General features: G+C 39.9%; 1 protein-coding gene across 1 annotated transcript in view; it reads left to right on the top strand.

Moving 5' to 3' along the window:
• MCU (mitochondrial calcium uniporter) overlaps positions 1-21,172 on the top strand; it is a 190,037-nt gene that overhangs the window by 136,449 nt on the left and 32,416 nt on the right. The window contains exon 2 of the mRNA XM_056113479.1: positions 13,213-13,282. Within this exon, the coding sequence (XP_055969454.1) occupies positions 13,213-13,282 (70 nt within the window). The remainder of the gene's footprint in view (positions 1-13,212; positions 13,283-21,172) is intronic.

The following is a 21,172-nucleotide window of genomic DNA, read 5'->3' on the forward strand; positions in this document are numbered from 1 at the left end:
TTTTTGTAACTTTCATGCTGCTCTAAGAAGGGAATTTTATCCCAACATGTTAATTTGTACATGCAACTACCTATTTTTCCATCCTTGTTATATCAACATATTGAAATTTCAGACTTTAATGGTACTGTGGAAGGAAATGTTTTTGTTTTTGTTTTTTAATCATTCCACAACTGATAGCTTTTTAAATGTTCCCTTTTGCTTTCATGAAGAAAATTAAGGTTTGGAGGCTGGGCAGATAGTACAGCCAGTAGGGCGCTTGCCTTGCATGCAGTCAATCACAGGCCTCACATATGGTGATCCTGGGGTGCAGATCCAGGCATGAGCCCTGAGCGCTGCTGGCTATGGACCAAACACCAAAAAACAAAATTATTCAGGTCTTGTTTTTTGTTTGTTTGCTTGTTTGTTTGTTTGAAGAAGACGTAAGTAAATCTCTCCCCAGCTTCTCCCCTGCTTCTGTGCAGTGCAAGGACACTGGTTCTGGCAGGAGAGGCCAGACTGACGCAGGGCAGGAAAGGAGCAGCTGGGCCATCTAAGAACACCTCCCCAGAGCCAGAGGAACAGCATTCCTGAATGCCCTCTGGCTGGGTCAGGCAAGAAATACAATGGAAGGGCACCATATGTGCCCACTATAAAGGTGGGGTCTGAGAGGCACCGTCTTCGAATTGAAACCGTCTCTGGCTCCAATGCTGATAGAAAGGACCTTTGCCAAACTAAACAGTCAATTAGAAAGAGCAGCTAAAGAGGAGCCAATTTTCCTCTTAATCCTTCACACCAGCTATGCCTGTTCAGTGAGCAAATGAGGTGCTGGAGCTTCCATTCAGGCTCAGCATCCTTATATCATGGGCTGTTAAGAATGATGCAAATGAATGTAGAAATATATATATATATGTATATGTATATATATATGCATACTAGGTTTTCAAGTAAGGAATTTGCATTTAGGTTTCTGTTGTTTAAAAAGAATAAGGAGCCAGGGCCAGAGAGATGTCCCAGCAGGCAGAGCACACGCTTTGCAGGTGGAAGGCCCGAGTTTGATCCCGACCATGTATGGTTGCCCCAGTGTGGAGCCAGGAATAGCCACCAAGCACCACTGGGTGTAGACCCTCGTCCCCAAATAGAAAACAAACAAAAACCCAAACCAAAAAAAAGGAATAAGAAGTTTAAAGGGCAATATATTTAGAAACATCTGAGCACAACATGGGATACCTTCATACTTACAACAACCAGTAATACAATAGTCTGACTCCTTAGGTGTGGGGGTTGCTATATAAAGGCTTGTCTCTTACACCCCTGGTTTCTGCTTTTAATATCTTAGGTGTTTATGTCGGTTAATATCTTCTTGTTTACAGATAATTGTGGCTTTCAAAAGCAGTGTCTTTATGACATTCGTGACAATGAGTCAGTTCCTTAAAGAGAGTGAAGGGTTTTTTTTTTTCATGTTTATATTTTTGAAGAGCTAACATTTTGGTAGAGCTTGAATTAGTCATTCAAGTTTTCTACATGTTCATCACCATGTATCCATAAGTGAATCAGCCTTGTGAAGTAGACAATTTTGTTGTCATTGCTATTATTTTTAATTTAACACTTAGAGAATCTGAGACTTGGGGGCTGAGATTGAAGATAGTATATGGTAGAACAGGAGCTAAGTTAATTACAGGCCCATCCCATCCCCATTGTACCTCCTGACGCTGACAGGTCATGAGAGTATGACGCCACCATACTAAAATTATATTTAGAGAGTAGAGGAGCAAAAGTTATTGTTAATGTAACTCTTCAACAATTTTATTTTGTCAAGGATATGGATAAAATTTATCTCAAGTTAAAGAACTGTTATGGATGTGTTTTGCATTAGACCAACTAAAATAGCTTTACACTTTCAATCTTAGTAGGTTTATTCTGGAGGATTCTGGTTTGGCAAAGTTGCTTGAAGCATGGGAATTCTGGCCTTTAAAAAGAAAAGAAACGTATGGCACCTATATTGAAAGAATCCAGTTCCATGTGATGTTAAATGTATCCTGTATTTCATATTATACTTAAAGAATTATAACAGTGGGACTTAATTTGACATATCTAAGTTTGTGGTAGCTGTGAACAAATACATATAAGTATTCCACCAAAAACTATGTGATACAGTTAATAGATTTTTTTAAATTAATTTCAGTTTTAAGATTTTCTTTTTTAAATTTTTTCTTTTATTTTTTAAATTAGTTCACAATATTTGATTACATTTAATATTCAAACATTAATCTCACCACCATTATACCTTTTCACAACTATATTTCAGATGTTTCCATCCCAAACCCCACCCCCTGCCCCAAAACAGGACCAAAATAATTTATTTTGTATTGTTTGTTGGGCTGGATAGCACAGCGGTAGGGCATTTGCCTTGCAAGCTGCCAGCCCGGCCAAGCCGGGTTCAATTCCTCCGCCCCTCTCAGAGAGCCTGGCAAGCTACCGAGAATATCTCTTCTGCACGGCAAAGCCTGGCGAGCTACCCATGACGTATTCGATATGCCAAAACACAGTAACAACAAGTCTCACAATGGAGACTTGTGAGTAACAACAAGTCTCACAATCACTGGGCCTGCTTGAGCAAATTGATGAACAATGGGAGGACAGTGCTACAGTGTTGGGCTGGAGCGATGGCACAGCAGGTAGGGTGTTTGCTTTGCACACAGCCGATCCAGGTTCGATTCCTCCGCCCCTCTCAGAGAGCCCAGCAAGCTACTGAGAGTATCTTGCCCACACAGCAAAGCCTGGCAAGCTACCCGTGACATATTTGATATGCCAAAAACAGTGACAACAAGTCTCACAATTTGTTGTTAGACGTTACTGGTGCCTACTCGAACAAATCGATGAATAGGAGGACAGTGCAGTGCTATTGTTTGTTATGAATAAGCCGCTGAAAATGCTCCAAAAAAGTTTCCTTGGAAAAAAGTGTGTGAAGATTGTTATATTTCACCCAGAGGCCATTTAGCCCTTCCTATAAGAGATCGCTAATATGTAGTTCAAGGTTGGGCCTTGTGTGCTTATATTTATATCTATATAAATATATTTCCCCCTGAGATTGGTTGCTGTCTATTTTATTTTTTTTAATGTAGGAGTATTGCTATTTATTCAGTCATTGATTAGGCTGATGGAATTGGGCATGAAATCCACCTTACTTTTTTTTCCTTTCCTTTTTTATAATTTTATTTATTGAATCACTGTGAGAGCAGTTACAAAGCTTTTGAGTTTAACTCTCAGTCATACAATGAAACACCCGTACCTTCACTAGTGACCATTTTCCACCACCTAAAACCCCAGAATACCCCCATCCCACACCCTCCCCCTACCTGTGGGTCAGATGATTTCCACATTACTCTCTCTCTCTATTTTGATTACATTCAATATTTCGACATCAGACCCACCATTATTATTTGAGATTTTACTCCAACAGTCAGATCTGCCAAAAAGGCAACAGTAGAGAATTTGTTTTCTATTGCTGGTTATGAATAACATATGATGTCACATGGCTTCAGTAGTGGCCGCACGATTTTGGAATTCCGAAATTTTAACAATTAAATCTGGAGGGATTTCTGCCAAAACCTGCTGGATTCTGAGATTTGTTCCTGAGTCTCTTGGATCATGGCCGTTAAGCAGCTTGATCAGGAGCCAGAGAGGCCACTAGTGGGTGGCGACTTGGGATCTCAGGGAGGAAAGGGTCAGCTCCACCCCCATCCCGCAAGGTCCTGCATGTCTCATCACTGCGGGCCCAATCCTGACTGTCCAATGTCCTTTGGAGGATGGCGGCCACCAAGCCGCCAAGGGGGAGCAGGTAGAGGGACAGCACCCTTTCCCCCCTGGGGTGGCCCAGTGCTGGTAACCTACTGCAGGGACTGGACATATTTCTGCCAAAAGCAGCTGGGTTCTGAGATTTGTTTCTGAGTCTGGGATCATGGCCATTAAGCAGCTTGATCAGGAGCCAGAGTGGCCGTTCATGGGCGGCAACCCGGGGTCTCGTTGGGGCAAGGAGGAAAGGGCCAGCTCCACCCCCATCCCGCAAGGCCCTGCGTGTCTCGTCACTGAGGGCCCAAACCTGACTGTCCAATGGCCTCTGAAGGATGACAGCCACCGAGCCGCCAGGGGGAACAGGCTAGGTTGCCTTCTGCTTTAAACCCCATCAAGTGGTGCACTACTCTTGGAATATGAGTGGTGTGAGGTATGAGATGTTGCGGCCATGGTCCAGGAATAGACTCACTCATAGGTGAAGCTTGACCAGAGCGTGTGGAGAGTAGCCGTGAATATGGAGAGATTGAGTTCTGGAGGTTTCTAGCTGCTGGGGCTGGGTCCCTTGGGGTGGGGAGGGACCTCACCTTCCCCCTCCAGAGTGCCCCAGATGAAGCAGCCTGGCACAGGATGTATGCGGCTGCATGGCTATGGCAAGTCATTTTATGCTCTCTTCTGAAAGATTTCTACATCTTAAGATTTTCTTAAAGAGAAATAGTAGCCTGCCTTTTTCTGTCCCCCCCCATTCCCGTTCTCTTCTCCATCTTCTGATTTAATGTCTAATAAGTAATAAATATTTGGGGAATATTTACAGATTGTTTAGACTTTACAGTCTTAAAAAATAATTTCTGAGTTTGCTTTTTTAGACAATAAAAGGTAATTTTAAGGCAGTTGCATAATTTTTGTTAATATGAAGGTATTTTTTTAAGGTTTGACTTGAATTTAAATAATTTAAGGTTAGGGCCAGAGCGATAGTACAGTAGGTAGGAAGTTTGCCTTGCATGCGGCTGACCTGGGTTCAATTCCTGGCATCCCATATGGCCCCCCAAGCAACGCCAGGAGTGATTCCAGAGTGCAGAGCCAGGAGTAACCCTTGAGCATTGCCGGGTGTGGGCCCCCCACAAAAAAAAGCAAAAAAAAAAATTAAGGTTATAAATTGTCTGTATAAACGCGTGCGTGAGCGTGTGTGTGTGTGTGTGTGTGTGTGTTGCCAAGGATTGGCCCCAGATCTACTACATGCAAGGTTTCTGTAATGTTTTTTGTTTTGTCTACTTTGGGGCCACACCTGGTAGTGCTCAGGCTTACTGTTGACTTTGCACTCAGGGATCACTCTTGTAAGGCAAGGCAAGCACCTTCCCACTGAGCTGTCTCTCCTGTCCTTTAAAATATTAAAGTTTGAACTTTTATTACTGTTCAAACTTTATGAGATAGAAAATTACAGTGTACACAGAGTCATAAAATTATATTCTGGCACCAAATTGATAATAGCATCAAATCCTTGAATTATGACATTCCCTTGGGTTTTTTTGTTTGTTTTTACTTTATATACCACAAATGATTGATATTATCAAGTATTTGTTCTTCCTCTGATTTATTTTGCTTAATGTGATACCTTCCAGTTCTATCCATATTGCAGCAAACTCCAAGATTTCATCTTTTCTTATAGCAGTATAATATTCCAGTGTGTGTGTGTGTGTGTATGTTTGTGTTTGTGTTACAGCTTCTTTACCCCTTCATCTGTCATTGAAAATTTGGGTTGTTTTCATATCTTGGCTGTTGTACTAAGTGCTACAGTGAACATAGTTATGCATATATTTTTATATTAATGGTTTTATGTTTTAATGGTTGGTTCAAAGACGTGGAATTACTGGGTCACATGGAAGCTTCTTACTTTTTGACAAATCTCCTCAGTTTTTCCTGTGTTTCTATGTTTTCCAATGTTGTCTGAATCAGACAGCATTTCTACTAGTAGTGAAAGAGGGTTCCTTCTTGACCACAGTATTATAAATACTGGTTGTTTTCAATCTTTCTGACATATGCCATTCTCACTTGCATGCATTGTCACTTTGATTTGCATTTCCCTGAGAAGTAGCAATAAACACTTTTTCATAAGCCTATTGGCCACTCTTTTGTTCTCTTTGTGGAAGTGTCTGTTCATCTACTTTCCCTATTTTTTTTTGTAGGAGTACTGCTATTTATTCAGCCACTGATTAGCTGATTGAATTGGCACTTTCCCTATTTTTTGATGGGGTTATTAGTATTTTTGTTGTTGACCTCTATAAGTGCTTATTCTAGATGTTAATCTTTTATCTGATGTATGATATATAAATATTTTCTTTCATTGGTTAAGTATTTTTATTTTAGTCCTACTTTCTTTGCCAGGTGAAACATTTTTAATGTGATGCAGTTCATTTGTTTGTCTTATCTGTGCCAGTATAGTTAAGTCACTGCAGATACCTCTGGGATCCATCCATGTTCTGGAGAGTTCTGCCTAGGTTTTCTTTAATGTCTTGAATGTTCTAGTATGATCTTCAGATCTTTAATCCACTTTGAATTTTGTGTATTGGGTGAGATACAGATCCAGTTTCCTTTTACTTTTTATCTTTTTTTTTTTTTTCATGGAGTTATCTAATTTTCCCAACATCGTTTGTTTGAAAAGGCTATTCCTGTTCCACTTCAGGCACCCAGCTCCTCTGTCATGAGTAGACTATCCATAAATCTGAGTGGTTATCTCTGGCCTCTCAGTTCCATTTCATTGGTGTGAGAGTTTTAGTAGCACACTGGTTTGTTGTTGTTGTTTATAATGTAGGAGTACTGCTATTTATTCAGCCATTGATTAAGCTGATTGAATTGGGCATGAACTCCACATTACTTTTTTTTTAATTGAATCACCATGAGATACAGTTACAAAGCTTTCATGTTCGAGATTTAGCCATATAATGATTGAACACCCACCCTCCACCAGTGCACACTTTCCACCACCAATGTCCCCAGTATATCCCTCCTCTCTCCCCCATCCCAGTCCTCACCCTGCCTCCATGGCAGGCAATTTCCCCAATACTCTCTACATAATGTTTTGCTCAGATTTCCCTACCACCATTCAAATCTGCCTGCCAGAGGCAGATGCTAGATCATTTGTAGTCCCTTGTTCATTTTGAATATCATGGGTTCCACAGCCATGCACTTCTGGAATCCTAATGGTAAATGGTTGGGTTCCAGAGACATTTCTGTAGGGCACTAATCCATTTTGGGATTCAGTTGGGTATCTCTGGGTCAGGGCTGTTGATGCACTAAGATAGCGCCCGGAGGCACCTTGTGGGTGTGACGGCTAGGCTGGGGAACCGTGGAGAGACAGCCCAGCACCTCTGCTGCCATGCGACATGGAGATTCAGACCTGAAACTCCCATACCTGGGCCTTGCTTGTGGAAGCTCTTAGTCACCAGGATTCCATCTGCAGTAGGCAGGGAGACTGCACCTGCTCCATCTGAGGTGTCCCAGTGAAATTGGCTCAGTATGGGACCTGGAGAGATCTCCGGCTTTTGTGGTGTCTTCTGGGACTCTCTGCTGTGTCTCTGGCTTTTGATCTCTTTCTAGATTTGTTTATGGGTCTTTGAAGCAAAGCAGTAATAGAGTTTACAGGGTGGCGCTGGAGTTGGTTCATGGGGGTAACTGCCAGTGCTTCCATGTGTATTGGGAAGTGGTAGGAGGTATCCCACCTCAACTCCGTGAAAGCTGGAGATTTCAGTCACAAAACCTGCATACCCGAATTTTCAGATTATACCTTGATGAGGTCTGTCCTGAGACAGTGGAGTCAGGCCGAGGGTGTGACAGTGATTTTGGATTGTGGAAGCAAGCAGCTGCTAGTGGCTCTGTCGGGACAGGCACAGGCCAACCTGCCGCCTTCTGATTTATCCCAGTCTGTTCAGCTGTGCGGGTCCGAGATTAACTGTGGATTTTGATCTCTTTTGAGATTTATCTATGGGTCTCTGGAATAAGACCAATAAATGAGCTTGTATAGCTGAGCCGAAGGTAGTTTGTGGGCATGGCTCCCACATACCTAACTTTTGGCAGTTTAATTTCTTGGTAAACTTGGTCCCAAGTTGTTGGGGTCCGGCCAAAGGCACAGCGGCAATTTGGGGTTTCGGGAAGCCTGTAGGCACTATCAGACTGCTGATGCACTCGCCCGCCCTGCAGGTTGACCTGTTAGTCCACCATATCCCCGGTAGCACACTGTTATGATCACTATAGCTTTCTAGTACAGTTTAAAATAGAGAAATGTGGTGCCTCCCTTTTTTTTTTCTGAGAATGTTTTTGGATATTCAAAGACTTTCATGACACCATACCAATTTTAGTAGTTTGTTCAAAGTCCTTGAGGTATCTCACTATAATTATAATAGAAATCAATCAAATCTCTGATTTTTTTAGTAGGATGGACATTTTGACATTGTTAATTCTTCCATACCATGAACATAAAATATTTTTCCATTCCTTTGTATCTCTTCATCTCTTTCAATAGTGACTAGGATTTTTTTGTTGTTGTTTTTATCTATAAACGTTTAATATCACTTGTTAAATTGATTCCCAGTCATATCTATTGAGCATTTACTCTTTGCCAAACACTGCTTTAGAGGTTTTATTTGTAATACTCATCTAGTCCTCCGAGAAGCTTTATATGGTAGATGCCAGTATTAATTATTTTGTCCATTTTTCATTCACAAAATGAAGACACAAAGAGACTAATGAGTCTGCCTAAGATTTAGAGTAAGTTATTGAGCTAGAATCTAAACTTGAACAAGCTGATTACAGATTCTGTGTTTTTAACCACTATGTATATTGCTTTTCAAGTAGGGAGGAAGAGAGGTGTGTGTGTGTGTGTGTGTGTGTGTGTGTGTGTGTGTGTGTGTGTGTATGCGTGCGCATGTGTGTGCGACACATACATGCAGTCTAGTGCCCTACCACTGAGCTACATTACTGGCCCCCATCATTAGTTTCCAAGCTACGTGAATGCTTCCAGAATTCTTGGATCCCCTTCTGGAGCAAAAGATTAGGATTGTGAGATTTCTCAGCATGCCTGTTTTCCACCAGGGCATCCCTGGATCTCTGAGTAAGATTGAATTCAAACAAGTTTATTTTATTTTATTTTTAGTGAAACACCATGAGGTACAGTTGTAGATTTACAATTTTTTGTGCTTGGGTTTCGATTATACAATGAAAACAAGTTTTTTTTTTTCAGGCTTAAAAACAAGTAATAGTCCATGTAAAGTCATTGTATATATTAACTTAAAGATTCTCCATAGCGGTGACTAAATAGCTTAGTGTGTCACAGTCATATGAAATCTCAAATAATTTTAAATGAAATATTTTCATTGAAGCAATGGTTTATATCATTGGTTTATATTTTCGGAAGGCTTTTTCACAACTTTTCAGTTGTAAGTTCTCACACCTCCACCAGAGTATTGAAATTCCTCTACCTCCTCCACTGCCAATTAGTTTTGGATTGGTTTCATCTGTTCTTTTGCATAGTTTCTTTATATACTATACGTGAATCAGCTTATTAGATATTTGTCTTTCTCTTTCTGACTTTGCTTAGCTTTATGCCTGCCATTCCATCCATGTTTCAAATGACAAGCTTTCATCTTTCTTTATAAATAAGTATTATTCCCTTATATACATAAATCACCTCTTTATCTGTTAATTTATTATTGGGTACTTGGATTGTTTCCCTCTCTTATCTATGGTAAATAGTACTGGAGTGAACATAAGAGTACATATTTTCTCTCAAATTAGTACTTTCCTATTCTTAAAATAGATGCATAGGAGTAGGATTACTGTATCATAGGGTAATTCTGTTAACATCTTGAGAATCCTCCAACGGATTTCCAAAGAGGTTGATCAGTTCACATTTCCATCAACAATGTATGAGAGTTCTTTTTGCTTCAAAATTGTAACAACATTTGTTTCTGATCTTTGTGATAAAGGCCATTCTTATGAGTTTGAGGCCCCTTGTTGTTTTATGTTAGGAAATTTTATTTCACGTTCAACAGAATGTCTTTTTGTTTTTGATAGTTTCTTTCTCAGTACAGAAGCTTTTTAGGTTGTAGGTTCGGCTGTTTGTTTCCCTGGCTGAGTAACCAAAGATAACACAGAAGACAGTGTCATGGAATATTTTATCTGTATTTTCTTCTGTGTGTTTTATGACTTCATGTCTTATTTGCAAGTCTTTTATCCATTTGAATTAGTTTTTGAGTATAGTGCAAAATAGCGGTCTAGTTCCATTCTTCTGCAAGTGGATTTTCAGTTTTTCTAGCACCACAAAGGAAGACTTTCCTTTCTCCATTGTCTGCTACCTGTCCCTTTGTCATACACATATATATGGTGTACGTAGGTGCCCACATGTATATGAATTTACTTGGGACTTTAATATCTGTATGAGCAATCTATGTGCTAGTTTTTGTTCAAAATACTGTACTAATCTGATTAATTTTATAAGGTAGTTTTAAGGTTTTAAGTTGAGAACCATGATACCTTCTATCTTCTTTGTTTTGGCTAGGCTGGGGTTTTTGTTTGATTTTTGACTCCTGTTGTTGCTGTTTAGATAGCATCTTACAATAGTGTAACATTTGTGGTTTTGGTGTATATAGTTACAACAGAGCATCTCCAGCAAAGTGTCCACCCACCTCTACCAATGATACTTTGCTTTTACTCCTCTTTATCCCTCCCCCCAATCACCCTGGCACCCCGCCCCAATTTGATAATCTGAACTCTGTAATTTATCATCTTTAATACTGCCTATTCCCTTGTTTCTCTGTATAAAATATAAATTTAATTTCTTTTCCCATTTGAATTCCTTTCATTTATTTTTCTTGTCTAGTTGCTCTGGCTAGGACTATTTTGAATACGGTGGTGAGTGTGGATAATCTTGTCTTGCACCTAAATTATTTTTTTTATTAAAAAATTTTTTAATAGTGAGACATCATGAGGTACAGTTGCAGACTTACACATTTTTGTGCTTGGGTTTCAATTATACAATGATCAAATACCCATCTCTCCACCAGTGCCCATTTCCCACCACCACGGATCCCAGTATCCCTCCCACCCCCCATCCCCCCATCCCACCCTGCCTCTGTGGCAGGGCATTCCCTTTTGTTCTCTCTCTCTTATTGCGTGTTGTGGTTTGCAAAAGAGGCAATGGGTGACAATCATGTTTAGTCTATAGTCTACTTTCTGCATGCTTCTCCCATCCTGGGAGGATCCTCCCAACACCTTTATTTGGTGCTCCCTTCTTTATCTAAGCTCCCTTTTCCCCTAGTATGTGTGGTTGGCCTCCAAGCCATGGAGTAAAATTCCTGGTACTAATCTCGGCCATTCTTGGGTGTTAGTAAAGTAAAGTAAAGGCCCTCCCGTTGATCATCAATTTGCTCGAGCAGGCCCAGTAACATCTCCATTGGAGATTTTGTTGTTACTGTGTTTGGCATATCAAATACGTCACGGGGAGCTTGCCAGGCTCTGCCGTGCGGGCGAGATACTCTCGGTAGCTTGCCGGGCTCTCCGAGAGGGGCGGAGGAATCGAACTTGGGTCGGCCATGTTGGCTGCGTGCAAGGCAAATGCCCTACCGCTGTGTTAGTCTCCTATTTTGTTACTTTATGTTCCCCAGATGAATGCAATCTTTCTATGTCTATCCCTTTCTTTCTGAGTCATTTCTCTTAACATGATATTTTCCATGTAGTACCACTTGTATGTAAATTTCGTGACTTTTTGTCTTTTCTAACAGCTACATAGTACTCCATTGTGTAAATGTACCAAAGTTTCTTTAACCAGTCATCTGTTCTCGGGCACTCAGGTTTTTTCCAGATTCTCGCTATTGTAAAGAGTGCTGCAATGAACAAACAAGTGCAGATGTCACTTCGACTATACTTTTTTGCCTCTCTGGGATATATTCCCAGGAGTGGTATTGCTGTATCAAATGGGAGCTCAATTTCTAATTTTTTGAGAATCGTCCATACTGTTTTCCAAAAGCACCTGAATTATTTTTAAATTAATGCCATTGTTTGTTTTCTTCTGACTTATTTTAACATGATACCCTCCAGTTTCACCCAAGTTTGCATTGTTCTGTTCAAATTTAAGTGATGTTTGTTCTGTTTCCTTGAAAGATGCCATTGTAGTTTTAATGGGGATTATGTTGAATCTGTATGTTTCTTTGGCTACCCATATAGTAGTCATTTTAACAATGTTGAATATTTCGGTCCAAAGCCTGGAATATCTTTTTTTCTGTGCCTTTTCTTTAAGCAATGTCTTATAGTCCTTGTTTTTTAGGTCTTTCACCTCTTTTGTTAGGTGTACCCTACAGGGCCAGAGAGCTAGTGCACCAGGTAAAGTATTTGCCTGCATGCAGTCAACCCTGGTTTAGATCCTTGGCATCACTATGATCCCCTAAGCCTCTCCCAGAGTGATTCCTGAGCACAGAGCCAGGAAAAAACTCTGAATGCAGCCAGGCGTCTTCCTTATTCTTTTAAAATTCTTTTTGAGGAATTGTAAATAAGATAGATTTCTTGATTTCTGTTTCATTGTATATAGATTTTTTTTGCATAAATTTTTGTATGTTTGATTCTGTAACCTGCAACTTTACTGTGACTGGCTTATTATTTCTAGTAACTTTTTCAGTGGACTTTCTGGCATTTTCTCTGTGTGTGTGTGTGTGTGTGTGTGTGTGTTTCATGTAACTTGCAAATAGTGACAACTTTATTTCTCTTCCCATTTTGATTCTTTTTATTTTTCTTGCCTAGTTGCTCTCGAACCATGTCCTCAAGTTAGCTCAACATCAATCAGTATTTTTGTTCTTATCAGTACTACCCGATACTTATACTTACCAGTACTATCCAACAATAATATATTTGTGTTACTTAACTGTCTTCTACTTAGTAAAAAATCTATAAAAGGCCATTTGTTGGCCTCTAAGTTAGGAAGGAGGAGAAAGAAGCAGCAAGAACTTTTAGTATTGGTTTGGTTAAAGCTGAAACTAATATTATGTGTTTTTAAACAAAGATGAGGAAACAGTTCATGTGATGTGTTACATAAATAGATTAGTATAAAATTGTTGAAACAAGCCAAAATATCTTACAATGCTGGGAGTTTGAGGGAATATTATTATTATTGTTGTTCTGTTTTTGGACTACGACTGATGGTGTGCAGGGCTTACTCCTGGATCTGTGCTCAGAGATCACTCCTTGCAGTATTCAGGGGGCAAGGAATTGAACCCAGGTTAGCCATGTACAAGGCAAGCGCCCTATCCTCTATATCTATCTGGCCCTAAGAGAAGTATGTTTTTTTTTAAAACTTTTATATGAAGAATACATGCTACTTAAGCAAACAAAGCTATTTCCTACACACACACGTACATATGACATTTGTTGTTCTGACAGTGAATGTGTCTTTGTGTTTTCTAGGTGCACCAGAGGCTCTCTTCTTGGCAGAGTTTGAGGGTTGTTTATTGCAGTACTGTTGTGCCCTCTGATGGTGAGTTTTGGCAAAATCCATGAATAACTGTTGTGAATTCCCCCCCCTCCCGCCCCCCCCCCCCTTAACTCAGTATGTCCCACCTTTTATATTTCAGAAAGATACTCTTTTATTCAGATGGTCCAGGGATCAAAGAAAGAAGGAAAGAAAATAAATTTTGATTTATTTGTGTTTGAAAGCTGAAGACATAGTTGATGTGAAAATCAAAGTACCACCATCTTTGGTGTTTCCTAACTATTGAGTCTCCAAATTATGAATACAAGCCAAACACTCTAGTATTTTTGTGGCATCCAAACCTTGAGAGAACATTCATTCAGTGTCTCAGAATTCTTGTTACTGGCCATCTTTTTCCCTCCTGAGGTTTGGGGTTATAATACTCTTTGTTGATGTAAGAAAGCATTAACAGTTGCTTGGATACCACATCTATGCCTCTGTAAATGTCCATGATGCTACAAACTGGCAAGAGGATCTAAGCTGTGGCTGTTTTTACAGTAGTGGAGATGGCCAGGTTTCAGATTCTTCTCATCATTTCTTGTCTCTTATACAAGGTTGCACGTGTGTGTATAACTTAGGTTGTATGATTACATTGACTATTAAATATATTTCCTCTGTGTAAAGTTTATTTTGACAAAACTCTAATTTCAACCTTGTAAACATAAATTTGTAAGTATAATAGTCTCAAAAGAACAGCCTGAAATTTTACAGAGATGCCTAAAACTCAAAAAACACTGATAAGTGAAATCAGTTTTCCTTCAGACATTATTTGCAGTAGTAGAAGAATCCCCTCCCAAAAGTAGTTTAGTGCCTAAATATTTATACAGTGTGTTCATGTTTGCTAACTCCTTTCAATTTGGAGGGAATATTCATTTTTGCTCATTATAGTATGTAGAAGTTGAAAGGAAAAATAGGTCAGATTTGGAAGTTGGAAAACATTAGCTAGTTTTCTTTTTCATATCTCTGAGAGGCATTAAAAACTGATAATGTGATATCAATATGTATATTAAAAGGCAGCATTTCATTACATCTGAGGGCAGGTAGGTATCCCCTGGATAAAATCCAGAATGTATGCAGATGCCAGTAGTTTCACTTGAGAGAGAGCCAAGAGACCATAATGCCACCTGGCCCTGCCACCTACTTTGTTCCCTCCATGCACCCCTCCAAAGCAACGCTCTTCTCCCTGACGCTGTCTCGGCTCATTAAACAACCATATGGGACTGTCCGCAACCTGCCAGCGCCACTCACTGCCCTAATACCTTCCTCCGTTATCACTCCAGGATGGCATCATTAGGTAATTTCAATAAAGAGAGAAATTTTCTCACTGTTCATGGTATAAAATCCTCTAAACTTTTGCTGAACTAGTAACAGCATCTTATCTAAACATTTCTAGCTTCTATCATGCTGTCAGAAATCATAAGGCATTCCATGTCAGATCTCTCAATATATTGACAAGTTACACATATTCAGTGTCAGCCAGCTCACGCCTTGGTAGGACCTTTATGTATCTGTGCTTGTTATGAAATCTGTGGCAATTTTAAATAATGAATTCATATTGATATTTATATTAATTTTTAATTTTCCACTGAATACACCCGGTACTAACAGTGAGCTTTCTTTCTGGAATAAGACTGTAGCGCCGTAGCACTGTCCTCCTGTTGTTCATTGATTTGCTCGAGTGGGCCCAGTAACATCTCCATTGTGAGACTTGTTATTACTGTGTTTGTCATATTGAATACATCACAGGTAGCTTTAGGGCGAGATAACTCTTGGTAGCTTGCCAGGCTCTCTGAGATAGGCAAGAGGAATCGAACCCAGCTCGGCCGGGCCAGCCAGGTGCAAGGCAAACACCCTACTGCTGTGCTATATTGCTCCTGTTCACTGGGTACATTTACTGTTTATCGTGCATGCTGGTCTGCTTAGAAGAATTTAAGTAAGGCAATGACAGCAGTGGAGGAGTTGAATATTCCTTAGGACACATAGGCTAGTCACTTACGTCTTGTGTTACAGAAGGGATTGCAGGCAATGGTTTAAGAGCTCAGGTAATCAAAAGAGTGACAGCTGATTCCTAAAATCCCTGCCAATGCTATCAACCTTCTTTTTTGGGGAGGTGGTTTGTTTTGGAGCCATCCCTGAGAGGACTAAGCGTATAAAGATATTTTCCCAAGAGGAAAAAGTCTAGAGCTTTCATCCTTAAAAAATATTTATGATACAAGAAAAACTAATACTCATTTAGAATGCTTTGGTGGGGAGAATAAATATTCAAGGCTCTCTGTATAGTTATATCATCCATTACCGGTCATAGATTAGAAGATTGAATCCAAGCTTCCTGTAAAGGAGTCTTGTTCCCCAACCCTTTGAGCTGCCTCCCCACCTCTTGACTAGGACCCTTCTTAAGAAAGCCCAGGAGCAATAGTACAGTGGGTAGGGCCTTGCACGTGGAAGACCCATGTTCAATCCCTGGCACTCCATATGGTCCCAAGCCCTTCCAGGAGTGATCCTCAAGCACTGCTGGGCATGGCCCAAAGACAAACAAACAAAAAAAGCCAAGTCATCTTAGTTACCTAGAAATAAAGTACACACTTACTTGCTTTGATGCGACTTGAGTGTTCTTACCTGTAGCACTGTAGCACTGTCCTCCCATTGTTCATCGATTTGCTCAAGCAGGCACCAGTAACGTCTCCATTGTGAGACTTGTTGCTACTGTTTTTGGCTTATCGAATACACCACGGGGGAGCTTGCCAGGCTCTGCCGTGAGGGCAGGATACTCTCAGTAGCTTGCCAGGCTTTCCAAGAGGGACGGAAGAATCAAACCCGGGTCGGCTCCATGCAAGGCAAACACCCTACCTGCTGTGCTATCGCTCTAGCCCAGTGTTCTTACCTATTCCAAAGAAATATGTATATTTTGTACTTTGTACTTAAAAATTAATATTGCTAAGTTCAGCATAACATAGGAAAAGTCTATTAGTACATAGCTACTTCAGTAGAGATTAGTCAGAATAAATTTCTCTGCCATCACTCATGGCCCTTTTTCACAATGGCTCGGTCATATAGTATAACAAATGAGGATGTTAGCTTCATTTCTTAAAGCACAGGATTTAAATTACTTCATATACTATGATATTTATATATGAACCTAATATTTTCTTTTTTTATATTTTTAAAAAAAATTTTTTTATTAGTGAAACACCATGAGGTACAGTTGTAGATTTACAATTTTTTGTGCTTGGGTTTGATTATACAATGATCAGATACCCATCCCTCCACCAGTGCCCATTTTCCACCACCATGGATAATATCCCCCCCACCGCCATCCCCCCATCCCCCCCTGCCTCTGTGGCAGGGCAATCCCTTGTGTTCTCTCTCTCCTTTTGGGTGTTGTGGTCTGCAAAAGAGGCATTGAGTGGCAAACATGTTCAGTCCATAGTCTACTTTCGACATGCATCTCCCCTCCTGGGAGGATCCTCCAAACACCCTTTATTTGGTGTTCCCTTCTCTATCTGAGCTGCCCTTTCCTCTAGAATGCCTGACTGGCCACTAAGCTATGGAGTAATCCTCCTGGTGCTCATCTCAGCTATTCTTGGGTATTAATCTCATATTTTGTTACTTTATATCCCCCAGATGAATGCAATCTTTCTATGTCTATCCCTCTCTTTCTGACTCATTTCGCTTAGCATGATACTTTCCATGTTGTACCACTTGTATATAAATTTCATGACTTCATCTTTTCTAACAGCTACATAGTACTCCATTGTGTAGATGTACCAAAGTTTCTTTAACCAGTCATCTGTTCTTGGGCATTCAGGTTTCTTCCAGTTTCTGGCTATTGCAAAGAGTGCTGCAATGAACAAACAAGTGCAGATGTCATTTCGACGATACATTTTTGCTTCTCTGGGATATATTCCCAGGAGTGGTATTGCTGGGTCAAATGGGAGCTCAATTTCTAATTTTTTGAGAATCGTCCGTACTGTTTTCCAGAAGGGCTGAACCAGTCGACATTCCCACCAACAGTGAAGGAGTGTCCCTTTCTCGCCACATCCGGGTCAGCATCGGTTGCTTTTGTTCTTTTGAATGTGGGTCAGTCTCTGAGGTGTGAGATGGTATCTCATTGTGGTTTTGATCTGCATCTCCCTGATGATTAATGATGTAGAGCATTTTCTCATGTGCTTTTTTGCCATTCGGATTTCTTTTTTTTTTTTAATTATTAGTGAAACACCATGAGGTACAGTTGTAGATTTACAAATTTTTGTGCTTGGATCTCGGTCATACCATGATCAAATACCCATCCCTCCACCAGTGCCCATTTTCCACCACCAGAACCTAATATTTTCTGCCTCTCAGTGATTGTGTTAGTTGACAAATCTTCTAATCTATGGCTGGTAATGGCTGATATAAAATAGGTAGATTGTCTTGAATATTTATTCTCCCTACCAAAGCATTCTAAAAGAGTATTAATTTTTCTTGTGTCATAAATATTTCTAAGGATATAGTGAAATCTCCAGACTTTTTTTCTTGAAAAAAATCTTTATACTTTTAGAATATTCTACACATGATTTCTTAGTGATAGATTTGTCCAGAGCAATTTATCAAATTCCCACTCTCAGGGTCTCCAGTGTAGAAAGTGTTTTGGGTGCACGTGTGTGTACCCAAACCCAGATCCCTCCTCCCTTTCCTGAGAGGCGTTATTCCTAGAGGTTAAGAGAGGATCTTTGGAACTAGCAGGCCTAGGAATGCATCACATTTCCCTTACTTAACCGCCTTGTGAATTTAGACCAGATTACTAACTTCTCCAAAGCTCTTTCTTTGTTATGAAATGGAAATTGTAGTTACCAATCTCAGTGAAAAAATGTATACTCATCCTAAACCAGAGTTTCTCACTCTACAGAGTGATTATAGTTGTGCTAAAGACTCCAAAAATAAATGCTACCTTGGATCTCTCATTTTAACTTCTCTCTGTGCCATCCCCAGATCCTCCCTTAAAATGGCTAACCGTAAAAATTTTATGATTGTTTGGTTTGCACATACTTAAGGCTTTAAAAGCCATCAGGAGTTTCTTTCATGTAAATGGAAGTTAAAGATGAGAACAACTCTGCAACTGACAAGTTGACTGTATAATTTATTATTCTACCTGAACACTTTTGAGGGCAAAAGGGAGGTCAGAAACATAACCTGACAATTTTTAATAGCATAAGTCAGGAAGTAATTTTCCTCTTAACTAACGGAAAAGTGACAAAGATAAACAGGAGCAACAGCAAAGAAAATAGCTTCTTCTAACTGCCTTTATGTCTTTGTTCAAGTATATGTTACTCAGTTTATCATATACCGAAAATTGCCGTTGAGGCTTATGTTTGATTTGCAGTTTAGAAAAGATATAATTTCCCGAGGCTGGAGCATTTGTGCAGTTCCAGGTAGGATAGGGTGTTTATCTTCATGTTGACCTGGGTTTAATCGCTGGAATCCCGTATGGTCCCCTGAATACTACCAGGAGTAATTCCTGAGTGTAGAATTAGGAGTAACCCCTAAGTACCACTGGTGTGACCTAAAATACCACCCCCAAAGGAAGTTATAATTTTCTTACAAAAATTAACCAAAAGTAACTAATTTTAGTAATGAAGGATTATTAAAAAGTCTAACATCAACAGTCATCTGCTTAATGACCCCAAGTATAGCTAATGTACAACTTTTAAACTTAAGGTCTTGCATAGCTTCAGAAATTACGTATGTGCCCCACTTTTTTTTTTTTTTGCTTTTTGGGTCACACCTAGCAATGCACAGGGGTTACTCCTGGCTCTGCACTCAGGAGTTACTCCTGGCGGTGCTCAGGGGACCATATGGGATGCTGGGAATTGAACCCGGGTAGGCCGAGTGCAAGGCAAATGCCCTACCCACTGTGCTATTACTCCAGCCCCCAGTGCCCCACTTTTGCCTTTGGATTTTTATTGTTGCTTTTTTCTAGCTTTATTGAGATAAATTTTGTGTACAATATAATTTACATGACATTATACAGGCATTATAACAATCCAGTTTTTGATTATTTCATTCACTCCTAAATCTTCTTTGTTCCTACTTTGCTATCAGACCTGCTCCCCTCCCAAGTCCCAGGTAACCATTTTTCAGTTCTCAGTTTCTGTAGCTAAACCTTTTCTTAAAATGTCATGTAAATGGATTCACGCAATGTGTTATCTTTGGTATCTCACTTGTTTTCATATCATCCTGTTTTTGAGGTTTATCCTTATTGTGACATATATTATAATTCTTTATTTTTATTGCTGAGCAATCTAGTATTTGCAAGTACCATTTATTCTTGGAAGTACCATTTATTCTTCCACCAACTGAAGCATGTTAGGGTTGTTTTCTTTTTTGAGCTAATAAAATAATTCTGCTATCTTAGAGATCATTGTGAGATACATTTATATCTCTCCTGGGTAGATACTTGAGAGTGGAATGACTCGGTTATATGGTTATACTTAGCTTCTTAATCAATGAAACTCTTTTTCAAAGTGACTGTGCCACTCCGCATCCCAACCATTAATGTATCAATGTTCCAGTGTCTTTTCGAGCATTCAGTTAATCTTCCTGGTTGTAGACATTCTAGTGGATAATTCTGTTTACAACTTTTTCAAACTTTGACTATAGGAGAGAAATGAAAGTAATGAAACTACTTGATCAACAAAGATGTAAGAATACAAAGCCTTTAATGTGCTTTAGTGTGTCAGAGTTCTCAATCATCTAAGTATGAAACCAGGGAAATTAAAAGACCTCTTATTTCCCTTTGTGTGTTGGAGGAGGATCCTCTACCCCCACCCCTGCCAAGTGGTGCTCAGGAGATCCAGGGGCGTCATGGGTGATTCTTGGTCAACTCAGCCATCAGTTGAGCTCCGGAGCTTGAGGACATGATGGGATTCAAGCCCTACAGTGTCTGGGATACCCCAGCCTCCCTGTGCTGCAATACAGCGATGACCCTGAGAGGATGTGGCACCGGAACTGAACCTAACCACTGTACTATCTCCCAGCCCCTTATTTTCCTTTTTTTTTTTTTACAAAAAAATATGTCTTGCAGATATTTTTAAAGTAGAAATTTCAGTTTGAAACTATCAAAATGTAGCTTGTTCTATTATAAAACCCTGATTTTGAAGACTTACATAAAATGGATTTTCATTTTTGCCAAGAAAGCAGCACATAAAAATGGGAAACCCTTTCACTTCAGGTGTTAACATTTAGTTAACATATAACTTAGCCTGGAGTGGAAGCAGATCTATGTCAGATTTGGCTGATGACATCGATTCTAGGATCACCATCATCTATTTCAAAGTCTGAAGTAAGTCTTGAGGCAAATGGAAGTGATTCCATTTCCCTCCAGAGTTCAATTTGATGAAACAACTGCTGCCACTCTAAAGAGTTTTAGGCACTTGATGCGTGTTGAGCCATTCAGTCCCCAAGGAGGTAGCTTTAACCCATTTTACAGATGAAGAAAGAGAGACACATCTGGACAGGTTTTGAAGCAGAGAAATATTCATCTACATCCCCAAGGTCACACAATTAATTAAGGACACCTGAGGAATTCAAAGACCAGTGAGCTGTAGACATTAGGCATTAAAATATGAAAAAACAAAGTTTCTAACTTTCATCTATAATATACCTTTGACATAATCTAAAATAAGTCCTCAAGATGTGAGTTTTTGGGGGAGAGTAGGGGAGGGAATAGGGGCCACATCTGACTGTGTTCAAGACTTACTCCTGGTTCTGTGCTCGGGGATCAATCTTGGCCATGCTTTGGGGACCATATATGGTGCCAGGGATTGAATAGAGGTTGTAGCCGGTATGTGACTCTCATACAGAAGTAGCAAAGGCTCTTAATATTCATGGCTGTCAACAACAACAACAACAATGAAGTGT

The sequence above is a fragment of the Sorex fumeus genome, unplaced genomic scaffold (assembly GCF_029834395.1).
Source record: "Sorex fumeus unplaced genomic scaffold, SorFum_2.1 ptg000020l, whole genome shotgun sequence".
Taxonomy (NCBI): Eukaryota; Metazoa; Chordata; class Mammalia; order Eulipotyphla; family Soricidae; genus Sorex; species Sorex fumeus.